General features: G+C 40.1%; 1 protein-coding gene across 6 annotated transcripts in view; it reads left to right on the forward strand.

Annotated features, from left to right (window-relative positions):
• Nucleotides 1–15,128, forward strand: part of KIAA1549 (KIAA1549 ortholog) — a 147,510-nt gene that overhangs the window by 98,212 nt on the left and 34,170 nt on the right. For all 6 annotated transcript variants that reach the window (XR_008973640.1, XM_057420506.1, XM_057420511.1 and 3 more), the window contains exons 9-10: nt 2,804–2,981; nt 5,131–5,315. Coding sequence is in view for 5 of the 6 variants with exons in the window: in XM_057420506.1 (XP_057276489.1) it covers nt 2,804–2,981; nt 5,131–5,315 (363 nt within the window). In the remaining variant the exon portion in view is untranslated. The remainder of the gene's footprint in view (nt 1–2,803; nt 2,982–5,130; nt 5,316–15,128) is intronic.

Below are 15,128 nucleotides of genomic sequence, written 5' to 3' on the forward strand. Positions count from 1 at the left end.
GTCTGCAGCTTCCCTCAGCATGGTGTGAGCAGTCATGAAATACCGTATATTCAGAACAAGTTATTTCAGCTAAAACTTCCCTTAAAACAGTGAGCTTAGTTCATCAGCACCAGCCTGCACCTCCATCCTTCACTGAATTTATTCGCGGTCGTTTCCATGTTCTCTATACTGTGCCAAAATACCTCCAGCTACTTCTTTCTGTCTCTACTGTGACTGTTCTTACCCATTCCTGTTCCTGAGCATAGGGAGTCATACACTGTTGTTTTGAATTATGTGTTAAAAATTGTGTTGTTTCAGTTGTGGCAACTTGCACTGGAATCTGTCCTCCTACTCCTCTGCCCTTTCAAAAGGCAGCTATAGAGAAGTTCATTTTTTAACCCGTTCAGCCAGCTTATGAGTGTTACCATGAGTGTATAACACACATAAAATTATGGTACTTCTAGGATACTCCACTATGCCATAAAATGTGTGGTGGTTCAATTTAAGAATCTTCAAACTGTCTCCAATTCTGTAGCTTTCCTATATACAGAAAGGTTTCATAAAATTAGATGTAAAACCCCTTGCCTTTCACTCCCATGCTGCCTTTCGGCTTCCTCGCTGTCCATTTGAGTTAAATGCTGCTCAGGAAGGTACCAGTCCGATCACCCTGTTGCTCTGTGCACTGAGGCCAGGTTGTGGCAAAGGCAGTCCAGCTGAAGCAGAAATACACAGCTGTTAACATTTGCTAACTAATGATGTGTCTGGGTTCTGTGAAACCAGATTCATCCTCACAGCTGCTGAGTATGTATGTTGGAACCTTATGTATTGATACTCTCTTGTTATACCTTCAGGCAGAGATAGCCTCTTAGCTGATAGTATTCAGGATGAGAAGCAGCATTGGTTAATGGGTCCTGCTAGCATGTCTTGCTGTGTTTCAGAGATCTGTACATTTTCCTGCTCTGTAGGTTTTCTGTTTCCTACATCGAATGTGACTGACATTCAGCATTACTCCTTGCTTTCAGTTGGTTTGGCCTAGAAGACTTCTTTTTTCTTTTTTTTTCCTTTTTTTTTATTACATACCTTGCTGTTGCCACCCTTGGGAAATGCTATTTTAGGACATGTTGAGTTGATGTCCCCAAAGACCAGAACATCATCCCTGTTGATCTAGAACATTGCTCTGCTTTCCTTCAACATGAATGTTTTGTTGGAAACTAGGAAAGAAAATAATATAGAACTTTGCTTTTGTAAGCCTCAGAGAGGCAAACATTTGTCTGTCCACTGTGAACACCTATGGGCGGTGTTTGAGATTCTAGTTTATTTAGTATGTACTTCATAGTAAAGGATAATTCTGAAGGAAGCAAAATATATTGCTTTATTTGTGGCAGTTCCTTTCAGAGCTCTTCAAACTCTGTTTTACATGATAGAATATCTCCTACTATTTTTTTGGCCTGTTTCTAGATTGAGCTCACCTTTACATGTAAATGGTTAAGCAGCAGAGAGTTATTATATATAAGATTTAATTTTACAGGAATTCAAAAATGTTATGTGACTCTTACATGCAATGTAGATATCTAGTGGTTTTCTACAGGGCTTCCTCATAGCAAGCATTCTTTTGGTTATTAACAACTTTAGAAGTAGGTAGGAAGGATTACTTCCCACAGCATCAAATACATTCCTTCCTGAAGAAAGGTGGATGCCAGGGAGAGCTGTATGGAGGTTGAAGGCAACTGTGCAGGTACTTTTGTTGAGGAAGAGTAAACAGTAGTATTTGAAGCTAACAGAATATTTGCATGTATAGCTGCTTAACATCTGGAAAACCTGAAACAAAGAGGTGTATGCCATGAATAACAAAGCAAAGTCGTCATAGGTAATTAGAGAAGGGGAAAGTAAAATCGCATTAATCTCTTCAACAGCTACGAATTATCAAATGCTAAAGGCCATAGAGGCTTCCAGAGTGGCATGGTGTTTGGAGTGAAAGCAGTTCTCTTCAGTACTGGATCTGTACATCGTCATAAAACAGGGAAAGACAATGGAGACATAAGGTTTACAAAAAAAATTTATTATACAAGGATTGCCTCCAAGGAAATTTTCCTTTCAGTTACCAAATGGATATTTCTGTAGATTTCCCAGGCCCAGGAGCACTTGAATAGTGCTTGAAAAGTGTAAGCACTTGAATAGTGCTTGCATTTGAATAGTGCAATTAGAGACCAATATATTACTCCAGCAATGTTGTCTTCCTCTGGAAGACTTCTACTCAAAATCATTTATGCAAATATTAGGCTAAAATATCCTGAATTTTAGTTTAGAAGAAAATTATTACTGTATATTAGCTTTGTCTATCTAAGCTTGCCCAATGTTGGTTTAAGCTCATCTCAGAAGAGAGAACTAGCCTTTGTGTATGTTACCTTTGCTGCATACAGTATTTTGGAGCACTGCACAGGGCACATCTACCTATCAGACTTCTCTGGATGCTGATACTTTCCAAACTGTACCAGCTCGCAGAAGTTGCATGGTTAGTATTATATCATATTCTTTGGTGTCACAGATAGAAGGGTTTTCTTTAACAGCAATTGTATTTCTACGGCATAGTGCAAGGTAGAATCTTTTTTATGCACTAGGGGTTGCACACAGTGAGAATTAAGACAGATATTGATTCAATCTTGGCCAAGCTATTTGTCCCAAATGTCTGGTTTTAGATAAGTATCATTAAGGTCCAGGCCCTGTGAAGGGAAGAGGGAGAGAGCATAAGGGCTGAAAGGCCAAACATTTGGGAGCCCAAAATAACTACAACTTAAAATGTAAAAGCTTCCCGATTTCTTTTCAGATTGTGAACGTGTCACGGTTAGTTGGGGTTGATAACCCTGTGGAGCTGATCTATTTTGTGGAGGACCAAGATGGAGAGAGACTCAGTGCTCTGAAGTGCTCAGACCTGATGAACAGGGTTGACATCCAGCGGGCAGCAATCATCCTTGGATACCGCATTGAAGGCACCGTTGCACAGCGTAAGCCCTTTCAAATCCATGCTAATGCCAGCAAAGAGAAACGGGAAGGGTGATGTGAGCTTTGGAGATGGACAGTTGTCAGAGTGCACTGTTGCAGTGTTTTGTTATGGGGATGCTGCAATTTTGACACTCCTGAGGGAGTAATTTTTATCAGTCTTGCAGTGAGCTATGTGATGTTGCTTTGCTTCTTGATGACTGCTGAGCCTGGAATTGCAACAGACTCTTTTAAGTGCAAGCCTCACTGCATTCACTCAAGTGCTTATGCTAGAAAAATACTGTGCTAGCAAGATAGCTTTTTGCCATTCATCTCTCTCTGCTAGCCTAGTATTTCTTTACAACTTACTTTGCCCAGGAGCTTGCACAAATCCCATGACTGTGGGACAGGAGGGTGTCAGTGTGAAATGGGTGTTTCCTTTAGCTGAGTAATAATAGCAGTGATGTTTAACACAAGACACTACTTTTTTTGTCTGAATTATTGTTTCTGCAAGTGAAAGATGTAGGCTAATGCTAGCTGGGGTGTTTTGAACGGTCTAAGCAAAAAAGAAGCAGTTTATTTCCTCCATTGAGTATGGTTGACCTTATTTTTATTTGCTCGTCCATCAGTAATATATAACTAATGTCATCTTTCAGTAAAGGTAGTATAAAAGGCATGTTTATTTACTAGATACACATCAGAATAAATACGACAGGTAATACAAAGTCATATAGTTACTTTATTCAGGAAGCAAGACAGAAGACCTACTAAAAATTCCATGTTATGATTAGGAAAGAAACTTGGAAGTATTTTAAACAGTAATGGACGTGTATATGATTTGCAAAATACCTCATTGACATGAACATTTAATTATCTTTTCTGTTTTCTGTGCAATACGGAGGCATCAGTTGCATTGTACCAGAGAGTATTTTGCCAGCAGAACAAACATGTCTTTTTTTTTTTTTTTTTTAAATTCTCTGCAGAAAGAAAGTGAAGAAAATAGTAATAATTGCACCATCTGGATGTGGTTTTAAATTTTGTCCCTCATTAAAGCAGCAGATTAAAAATGGGTTAGTAGCTCATATACATCTGCTTAATATCTGCTAATGGGCTGTGATACTGGTTAGAGAGAAGTGCAAAAAGTTGTTTATAGTTTATTCTTCACGTTGAAACTTATCTTTGACATGTCATTAGAAAGCCCTTCTAAGAGGCATAGCATCATAGAAATCTTTTAAATGTTTCTTCTTGCTGGAAGAAACTAGATCAAAAAAATGTTATTTTTATAACAAAATGGAATGTCATAAATGAGCTGTCAGATGCATAAAATATGGGAATTATAATATGTTCCTTTTATCTCTAGGTTTATCATTAGAATGGCTATTATTAAAATGATATATAAAAATAAAATTGCACAGAATAGTCTTTTTAACTTTAAGACATCATTTTAAGAAAGTGCATCACTTTGACTAGTAATGTATTACTGCTGTTGTTTTTAGTCCCACCTATTACCACTATGCAAAATAGAGAAAGTGAAAGCTTTGTTGATTCTTCCGGTTCACTTTTTACATGTGTGACTGGTTTGATTACAGTTTCCAGTAGTTAAAGTGTAAAATCTGCTGTTTGGGGCTAAAGGATCTCACGCACTGACAGTGAAACAGAGGAAGGAAAATAAGTAATAAAAACATGTGGAACTATACACCTTAGGGAAGAGGGTCTTGCTGATTTCAAATTGGCTGTGATTATTAATGGGGAAAGCCACAAAGTATATAACATAGAACTGAAGAGAAGAGGCAGCTGGTAACACCACTGAAAGCAGGAAACAGGCAATAATATTGGAAAATCCTTCTCACCTTTGTTAGTGGCAAGTAATTTTTCTGGACCCGTTTCTCTATGTCAGCTTGGGTTTGGGTTACAGGATGTTGTGGCAGAAGTGTATTTTCACTAGTACTTTAAGCACAGGCCTTCAGAATGTAGGCTGGGACAATCGATCATCTGCTTCCTGAGCGTGACATACCTTAACTTATAGGTGATACGACATTTCCTGTGATGTCCAACGGGTTTCTGATAAATTTCTCAGCTAGCATTTACAAGCACGTAAAAATACACAACCTTGAAGTGTCCACAGTTTAAAATATATAACCATGTACTATTGCTGTCTTCCTTTTAACTTCACAGCTGTGGAGAAGCTGAAGGAGTCCACCTCAGAGTCACAGAATAGCAACCTATGGATTATTGTTGGTGTGGCAGTCCCAGTTGCTGTGGTGCTTCTGATTGTTATTATTTTATACTGGAAACTTTGTCGAACAGACAAACTGGAGTTTCAACCAGACACGATGAGCAACATTCAGCAGCGACAGAAGGTAAAAGGGGGTGCTGTGCGGAGAGGAGCTTGAGTATTCTGAACATGAATGAATGTGAGAGTCTATGGAACACCTACCATCCTAAATAGCATGTGGAAACACAGTTTCAGAGCCTTCCAGTTAAAAAAAAAAATAAAAAGGGAAAAAGTCAGGTGATAGTTGAAGTCAAGAATCCCGTAGTCTTGTATTTGTTCTCCTAGGTATATGGTGCTGCATTAGATAGACACATCATTCTGAAATGTGGGCACTGAGGCTGAAAGGAACCTGTCTTTATCACTTCATTTCAAGGCTTTGGTTAGAACTGAGTAAGAGGAAATGGATTAAGTGTCGAATCACTGACCTTGCTTTCTGCAGAGGGCTGAATTTTTTTTTGGAGAGCTTCTGCTGAACTGACTTGACAGCTGAACCGCACCATCCGTTATACCTCATGCTGGAACTAGAATTTGGTAGAGCCTATCCATGCTGCTTCGTGTTCTGCCAGGGCCCTTCTGTTGCCATTGTGAGACCTTGTTGCAGGACTAGAACTTTAATTAGTGGATCTGCATGAGAGAACATGGGTGAGTGTGTTGGCCACAGTGTTGGAGGACTGCATTAGGATGGTGAGAAATTCAGTAGTCTGACTTTTTCCTGCCCAAGACTGTAAATTAAAAAACATGTGAACCAGGATTTTCACAAAGGATGTATTTGGTAAAAAGAATGGAAAAGCTACTAAAGGGTTATAAGTCCTATTTCTCCTTTATACAGCTGAAGAGAACCAGTCTGTGTGTCAGAGGTGCTTATTACTGACTATACCTTCAGAGGCATTATTGAAGACAAAATAATCTGCTTGTGCTAATCCTGTAGAACTGTAGTTACGTTCTTGCACTGTCACCTCATGTTCAGTCATACAGTTTTCTCTGTAACAAGCCTTGTCCGTGCACCGTGCTCCCTTTCAAGATAATTAATGATGTGAAAGATGAGAGAAGTGGAAGCGGTTGCACTTCCAAAGCAGTCAGAACAAATCGATGGTAACTTCCACTTGCCTCATCACTGCAGATTGAGTGTCAGAATCAAGGTCAGCAACAAGTGGTACCCTTTGATGAACTTCACCCCCCGGTACCTTGTTTTATCTGTGCTGTGGTAATATGTAACACAGATTTTGATTGAAGAAGTTTCCCACAGTAGTTTTGTCTAATTTGAGAAGGGTCATACCAAAAAGGCAGGAGAGGATCATTACCCTTGATACGCTCTATCATCACATGCATTTTCAGTACCTCTGTGCTGTCACAAGTTTTTTGTAAGGAAGCAGTTGGGTTGGCTGTAAGGCCAGAAACATCATTCATAGTTTTACTTTCTTTTTGGAAAATGGCTCGGTTGTTTGCTGCTTCCACAGTATTCTTCATCTTAATCATTCATGAGTCAGAAGCCTTTTTTGTATGCAGGTCTCATTTCAGTTTGCCTAGGGAGCCTGTCACTTTGCCTTTAGGGAAGTGTCTGTAAGCAAAGTAGAAAGAACCAGTAAGGACATCTAGTCCAATCCATGTACCCATGGATGGCTCATATTTTAGTACTAAATGAGATAAAGCAATAAGAAGTGTCTTAAATTTTTATCAGCGCATCGAACAACTGGCAGAATCTACTTCGAAAACCATTTTTCCCCTTTGCCCAAGACACAAAACAAAACTTCTCTGGCTTCCTTAGTAGCAGGCCTTGGGATTTCTTCATGTATTCATAGACTCAGAAGGTGCAGTCATAGAATCAGTGGGTTAGAATTCCAGGTCAGGATCAGGCATATTTAGCAAGCACTGAAGACCCCTAGGTGGTCCCAATAGTGTGTGAATGATAAGGGACTTTTGGGCTGGTCCTGTCCTTTAAAATTGTTTGTGTTTTTTGTAGTTTTTATTACAGTAAATGCAAGGAAGTGTTCAAAGGAGTGGAATCATGTGGTCAAGGATTTAGGTCTGTAAAGCTCAGTTTATAAAGTGGATTCAGGCTTCCTCTTCCTCACCCCACCCATAATTATTTCCATTCCCTCTTTACAGAGCCTGACTTGGGTACCAGTAAAGGCCTGCACTGCATCTGTAAATGGAAGGATATTTAGGTTAAAGATCTGTGCTTTTCTCTTGAAATCAATATTTCATTGGTAAAAGCCTTAAAGATGTATTTATAGTGCTAGCTTTTCTCACGTCCATTAATCTTTAAAAAAATCTTTTAATGTAAATATAGAAATGGAATGTATAAATATTAAAGTATTTCATTATCATATGCATGGCACATCAGTACTGGAAATTGAAGACAATTCTCTTCAACCATGTAGTACGTCTGGAATGTGTTTTGCACTTGGAAAATGTGTGTTGGTCGGAAGCTGAGGCACCCCAGGAGGTAGAGGGAGGTGATTCTCTCCCTCTACTCCACTTTTGTGAGACTCCATCTGCAGTCCTGCTTTCAGCTCTGAAACCCCAACATAAGAGTGACATGGACCTGCTTGAGCAAGTCCAGAGGAGGCCACAAAGTGCTCAGAGAGCTGGAGCACTTCCATTGGAGACGGGCTGATAGTGTTGGGCCTGTAGAACCTGGAGAAAAGAAGGCTCCGGGGAATACCTTAAAGGGGCTTTTTAAAGGGCAGGTAGTGACAGGACACAGGGGAATGGCTTTAAACTGAAAGAGGGTAGATCTAGATTAGATATCAGGAAGAAATTCTTCACTATGAGGGTGCTGAGACACTGGCACAGGGTGCCCAGAGAAGCTGTGGCTGCCCCATCCCTGACAGTGTTCAGGGCCAGGTTGGACTGGGCTTTGAGCAAGTCCTGGTCTAGTAACAGGGGGTTGGAACTGGATGATCTTTAAGGTCTCTTCCAACCCAAACCATTCTATGATTTTCTTGTTCAGATGAAATAGGATATCTTACTACACTGATGGATCTCCAGAGGTATCACCAGTCTTCTTTTTTTTTTTTTTATATGTTTAATTAGCTATTTTAACATAGCAGATTAGTGGGCAGCGTAACAATCTGTTCAGAATTCACAGTAGCATCCAATAGCAAATTATGACACCTGTGACATATATTTCTTAGTTGTTTAAGATCCTTAAGCATGCAAGCCACAGCAACGAAGGCCTGATGAGGGCAGGTTTGGCTTGTGGCATCCAGTTTAGTGACTTAAAAGCCTGGAACCAGGTTGGTAGTGGGGTGAGAGGAAAGACTATTTGCTTCATGCTGCTGAGGAAACTTTGCCACTAAAAGGCTGGCTCCTTAAAATGTCAAGAGAACTTCTGTAAGTGCACGGTAATACAGATTTCATAAGAAATACATAAGTTTTGCAAGAAATCTTTATTCTCTTTTTAGATTCTCTTACAAATTTGTGGTCTTCTCTTCAGATCAATGCTTTAAAGCCACTACAGATTTTCCTGGATTCTTTAGCCTCGTGTCATTCTAGTACCGACTTTTCTTTCTTAGTTTTTTTCTCTTAATCACTTAATTTTGATTTTAAACTTCTGCTTTTTCCTGATCTTTTTTTTTTTTTTGTATGCTATCATAAAATACAAGCATTCAAGTTTTAATTTTATTATTCTATATGTAAAGGTTTACTTTTACAGAATAGGTATAGTTTCTGTGTTCTTATGGCCCCATTAAAAGCAAGTCATAAGCTTCATACCCTCACAATCTATCTTCTGTTTAAGCAAAACAGTACTATTATCTGTTGATACTAAGACTCTGCATGCCTTTTGGGTGTTTCCTGGGGGTTTGGCTGCCTGGGTGCACCTCAGTGAGATAAAGATATAGTTGCATTACACAACGATTCAGTCACTGGCCAGCGCATTGTGCCAGCACAGCTAACCTGCTTTGGTCCCTTCTCTGTGTTACTCTCCTTCAGAATATTTGAGTCACAGTCCCTCACTTAGGACGGTAAAAAATAGCGTATTTCCCACTTCAGTGGGCATAGCTGTGTTGAAAAATATTCAGATCCTGTGGTGACAAACCCATAGTAGTACCCAAGATCAGATGTATATTTATGTGCCATATTTATGTGTATATTTATGTGTCCTTGAAGCTGGACTTGAGTCCAGATTTGCTGCTTGTCCCTACCCTCGGGGCCAGATCACTCTTAAAGATCATATAGATAATAACAAAGACAATGATTCTTAAAAGGTGATGACATGGGCAGAGCAGACTCTATTCAACAAAGACCTGTCCCACAGGTTGGATGTACCATGCTACTCTACCAGTTTCTGTTCTCTCCATCTGTCGACCAAGTTTCATCACAGGATCGGTGTCCTGCAGACAGGATGGCATAGGGGTCTGTCTTAGAAAGGCTCAAAATGTGGGGAAAAAAAAAAAAAGATCTTAAGGAGGTTCTGATTAGCGAAGCCATCAGTCTGCTTCAAAGCAGGATTAACATTACCTGAAAAACGTCAGGTTATCTTTTTCATTCTGGAGATTTAATGGAAAATCATGCTTAGATCCGGGTTATTTGGACCCTTTTTTGAAACTAGAGTTAAGGGAACAGGTCAGAGCAGTGACTTTCTATGCAAGATTCATTGGTCTGTGCAAGGATAATTCTTTTCAAGAGATGGAACTAAGATATTTAAAGGGTACATCAAATATTCATGACTTGTTCTGTAAGCTGTAGCATCCTACTGGAAGTTCACCTTGATGTGATCTGGGTTGTTGCGCTGGATAAAGATGTCTTTGCTTTCCTTTGGAAGTGAACAGATGCATAAATGGTATTTTTAAATTACAGGATTTTCTCTCTTGCCATTGCCTGTATCCACCACAACATTGTCCCAGCTTGATCTTTTCTTGTAAGGAAGCTGTGCTTTTTGTGAGCAATTGAATTTTTGTCATGGTTTATTTTTCTTCTTCATGGAAAAAATGGATAAATGTCTTTAATACCCCAACTATCCTTCTGTTCTGTACTGGACTACTGACGTTTTTGTGTGAAAACACTGCCAACCCCTTTCGTCTTCCCCAGAGAGGAAAAAAAAACCCAAACTAATCTACATGTTATCTCTAATAGAAACAGAGTTTGCAATATTATTTCTTTTTCTGTGGACATCCAGAAATGAAAATGGAATCTGGTTCCCCAGGGATTTCACTTCCCCTGCTGTGTACAAACATTTGGAGAAAAAAGTCAAATCCTACGCTTGGACGTTAAACATAGTTTCTGGTCTAGACAGTTATGCAGAGCAAGGGTGCCTGCCTTAATATCAAGAATCTCACCTATAAATGCTGGGCATGGTGAAGTCATTGCCTTTGCAGTGCTAACTTAGAGCAGCTTGCTCAGTTCCTAGTTTCGGTAAGGGCACACCCTAGTTTTGATAAGGTGGTGAAAGCTACTTCTGCACTCAGAAGTCACTTCTCTCTGGAGCCCTGTGAGAGCTACTGTGGTTCTTAAAGTTTGAACACGTCTCTGGCTCAGTGTCCTTCCTGCGTGTTTGCATGTGGGAAAGGTGGGGTTGGTCAGTCCCCATGAAGCCTTGGACAAAGCACATAGTATCCCATCATCTCCTCAAGCAATAGCATGGATAGTGCCAGAGCTGGAGGACTGCCAGTTTGCACTGTGTGCCAGCAAACCTCAGCTAATATATCATCATCACCTGGGGACTGTTACTTGTGCGCTCTAATCTGTGTTGCTCTGACAGCCAGACAGACCTCTGTGTGTCATTCAGGGTTGCAGGTAATGAGTTGTGTTCTGCAAGGTGTCTGAGAGAGGCTTGTGTGGATTCCCATTTACCCCCTCCTCAAGCCAGGGATATCCAGTACCTGAATCTCACATGTCAGGTGTAACTTTGCACCTCTGAAGTGAGAGTTTTGCTTATTATTGTGTATTCAGTAGACTACCTCTTAGATGTTCCCAGGATCAAAGAGGCCAGCCCTGCTGGAGGCTAATAGTAGTCTTCTGCTCCTGATACAAAGAATTCTTGTGGTGTTTTGACATCCTGTAATGCCTTTGTTCGTCTCTATATTGTCGAAGCAACAGCTCTGCCTTGCAGGATAATTCCAGTCAAAAGAGACTCATGTTACGAAAGGCAGCTGACACCAATCTTATAAAAAAACTACTTGAAAACTGACATGAGTTTCTGCAAGAGATCATGTCTGTGCCTACTGTTTGCATAACAAATATCATTCATTTCTAATAGCAACCTTGACTAGCTATCCAAAATGATGTCTTTTTGGAATCGGCATACAGGTTCTGCTTCAGAGTCAATGGCTGATTTCTAACAAGGAGCACAGTATTCAATGTCTTAATTACTTCTCAACAATACATTTCTCTGATGACAGTTCCTCTGCAGGAGCTCTTTTGTAGGAATTCTTCTGCAAGGAGGATTAACTATTCACGTATTGTAGAAATATAATACCACGCTTGGATATGCTCCTTATACTGGTAGGTATGACAAATAACATGTCTCACTCTGCTTTTTTATGAACATTTCAATAGTTGTCTTGAGATCAGATCAAAAGGCCAGCTAGCCCAGGTGCCAAAAGCAAAAGCCTATTGAAGGGGAGAAGAATAGAGCAAGTACACATGATGCTTTTCCTTGAGTAACTCTTCAGCCTCTAGTTATTTGTGTCTTGCAGACGTTCTCTAGAAGTGATGATATTTAGCAGCCCCCAAAAAAATTTCTCTTCCATGAACTTGTCTGGTCCTTCCAAACCCATCTGAGCTTCCAAACCCATTTCCACAGCATGTTATATGAAGAACCACATCATCTTGTTTCATCTTGCTTTTATTCTGCCACCTTTTTGTTTCCTGTGATGCCCCCCTAGTCCTTGTATTGGGAGGGATAATGAGTAACTCGTTCCTAGGCACTTGCTTCTTTCCAATCCTGACTTTACAGATCTCTGTCATATTCCCCATCTCTATCATCTCTTTTTCCATGTGGAGGTGTCCCAGTTTTCTTATCCCTTCTTTTGAACTGGCCTTTGCCCAACTGCTAACCTCTGAAAAAAAAGGCTGAAGGTTTTCCAATTCTTTTCCATCCTTTTTGAGGGGGGAGACTATAACCGAATACACTATTCAAAATGTAGGTGACCCATGGATTTACAGAATGACATTTGTATACTGGCTTGTTTTGAACAGGAGTTAAAAAGAATCCATTTTCAAAATTCAGGTAAACTTAGTACTATTCTGAACACAGTAGGCCACTAAGACTAGATTAATACTGGGAAAGTAAATTCTGTCTTTCCTAACAAAAGGCGATAGATAATTTACTGTAGAACTTAGCTGTTTTGGGAACAAGGAAATGGGCCAATATCAAATCATTGTTGCCTGAGGTTTTAACAGTGATGCTCATTTGTTATTTCAGCAAGCAGATTAATTTCTGCAGTATATGTGAATTCACTTGCTTTCTCTGTGCATTAAACCCTTCTTAGGTATATGAATGTGTTGGAGTCACTGAGCCCGATAAAATGCCAGCACAAAAATAAATTAAAATTGCTGACCCATGCTCTATCTTAAAAGTCTGTTAGCACTTTTCTCATTATTTGTGGAGAGGAAGTGTTTCTGACTGTGTTGTGTATTCTTTTGCTTCACAAGTTGAAAAAAGAGTTTCCTTAAGTTATAGTACTACGTCCAGCTCTGGACTCCTCAATACAGGAAAGATACGGACCTGTTGGAGAGAGTCCAGAGCAGGGCCATGAAATTGATCAGAGGGCTGGAGCACCTCTCCTATGAGGAAAGGCTGAGAGAGTTGGGGTTCAGCCTGGAGACCTTACTGTGCCCCTTCAGTACTTAAAAGGGGCTTTATAAGAAGATGCAGACCAACTTTTAGCAGGGCCTGTTGCAATAGGACAGGTGGTAATGATTTTAAACTCAAAGAAGGGAGATTCAGGCTGGATGCAAGGAAAAAATTAATTACAGTGAAGGTGGTAAAACTCTGGCACAGGTTGCCCAGAGAGGTGTGGATGCACCATCCCTGGGGACATTGAAAGCCAGGCTGGATATGGTTCTGAGCAACGTGGTTTAGTTAAAGATGTCCCTGCTCATTGCATAGGGGTTGGACCCCATGATTTTTGAAGGTCTGCTTCTGACCCAAACTGTAATTAATTTTTATGTGTCGGGCTACCTCTCTTAGCGGTTGCAGTTTATGTTGGAATTGTGTATGTGGCCTTGGAGGAGTAATTGGTTTTGATGTAACTTACAGACAAATTTCAGTGGAACTAAGACACAGCAGTGACCTGTCTATCCTGTGAAGCTGATCTTTTTCTAACTTTCTCCTGACAGTTCCATCTAGCCAGTGTGAAAAGAAACCTCACCAAACCATGGTTAAGAAAGTACCCACCCCTGCAGCGTTTCTGTCTTAGAAGGAAGGCTAAAACTCTGATTCAGACACAAAATTCTGCCTGTTACAGCAGTTACCTCAACAGCCTGTGGGCATATATAGACTCAGAGTTACGGGCTTTCAACAACATGATCCCTCTTGTATTTTGTGTAATTTACTGAGCTGTCACGGTAAGATTAGTGTGGCAGGAAGAAATGCACAAAGGAGAAGAAGAGGGATGATGAAAATCCGCAGCAACAATCTGTCTTAAGAAAATATTTCGGAACAGGTGTCTTGAGAATTTCAGGCTTTATAAAGTTTTGTAAGTTTGGGGGTTTCTTCATTTCTTTTTAATCCTACTCCAGGAGCAAAATTCCTGAGGTGGTATTTTTTGTGGGATTCCTGTTTACTTACTATTTGTATGGTACTGAGCAGTAAACCACAGTTTTGACTTTTCAGAGTAGGAAAGGAGGACCAGAGGCTCTACACTAGCTCGGACTAGTTTTCCGCGCAGGCACTGGCTGTACCGTGCGGTACTTTTCACTGGTTGGATTGTGATCTGAGATGAGAAAACGGGCAGCATTTTGTGCGTACAACCCCTTTTTTACCTCTCAGCTCTCACAATCCTGCTTCTTTTTGAGATGGGCTTGCTACAGGGGATACAGGCAGTAACGCTGCTGTAATGGGAGGGTGATGACAATCTAGTCAACTGCCATTGCACATACACTTCTTTTTACATATGTAGATGGGGTTATCAAGTGAAGGTATTTAAACTGAATCTGAGACCTTGTTTTGGTGCTTAGAAGCATTTCCTAAACCAGCAGCAGTGAAGGATCCTTCTGCACCTTTCTCAGTAATACTTAGTATTGTTTTTTTAAGGTAGACCAGGAAATAGTATGTTCTTTGGCACTAGTTGGTTGCATCATATGCCATTTCATAGGGAAATTGTGTCAATGGCACAAAGACCTTGAGAATACAAATGGGTCTTTTTTTTCGGTACTTTTAGGAGAAGCTATAGAGATGGAGCTCTGCTTCTGTGTGATCTTCTAATAAGCTTTTTTAATCAACAAAGGTGTCTTGTGTCTCTTAACTGAAGATGCGTGTTATTGTTATTGAATTGCATGCATGATTTGTATGCATACTTTACAGGCAGTCCCTGGCTATGATCCCAAACGGGTTTATGTTGAAGGAGAGCAATGTAAACAGAATACAGAGTATTACAGGTATACTTACGTTCATAAGGAGTAGAAGTGAGATGAGAAGAATGAGCTGAATAGGAAAACAAGACTAAAAAGGTGAACATGACTCAGTACTAATTTATTTGTAGATTGGTAGGTGTTTTAAATATCTCATGGGACAGTCACTGCAAATAATGTGGATGAATGATCCTTGTGGGAAGAAAAAGGAGGCAACATCTTGGATTAGATAGTAGAAGCATGGTGAAAGAAATGAGTTAAAATAAAGATGACCCTAGCAAACACACTAGCAGCTGCAAATAATCATCCTTTCTGCTGCTTCATGAGAGTAATGCAGTGAATTCACATTGCCCTATGCTATGGTGCCCTCGGAATACAG

The sequence above is a fragment of the Pezoporus wallicus genome, unplaced genomic scaffold (genome assembly GCF_028554395.1).
Source record: "Pezoporus wallicus isolate ANWC-B61680 ecotype Strahan unplaced genomic scaffold, APGP_CSIRO_Pwel_v1 contig_2871, whole genome shotgun sequence".
NCBI lineage: Eukaryota > Metazoa > Chordata > Aves > Psittaciformes > Psittacidae > Pezoporus > Pezoporus wallicus.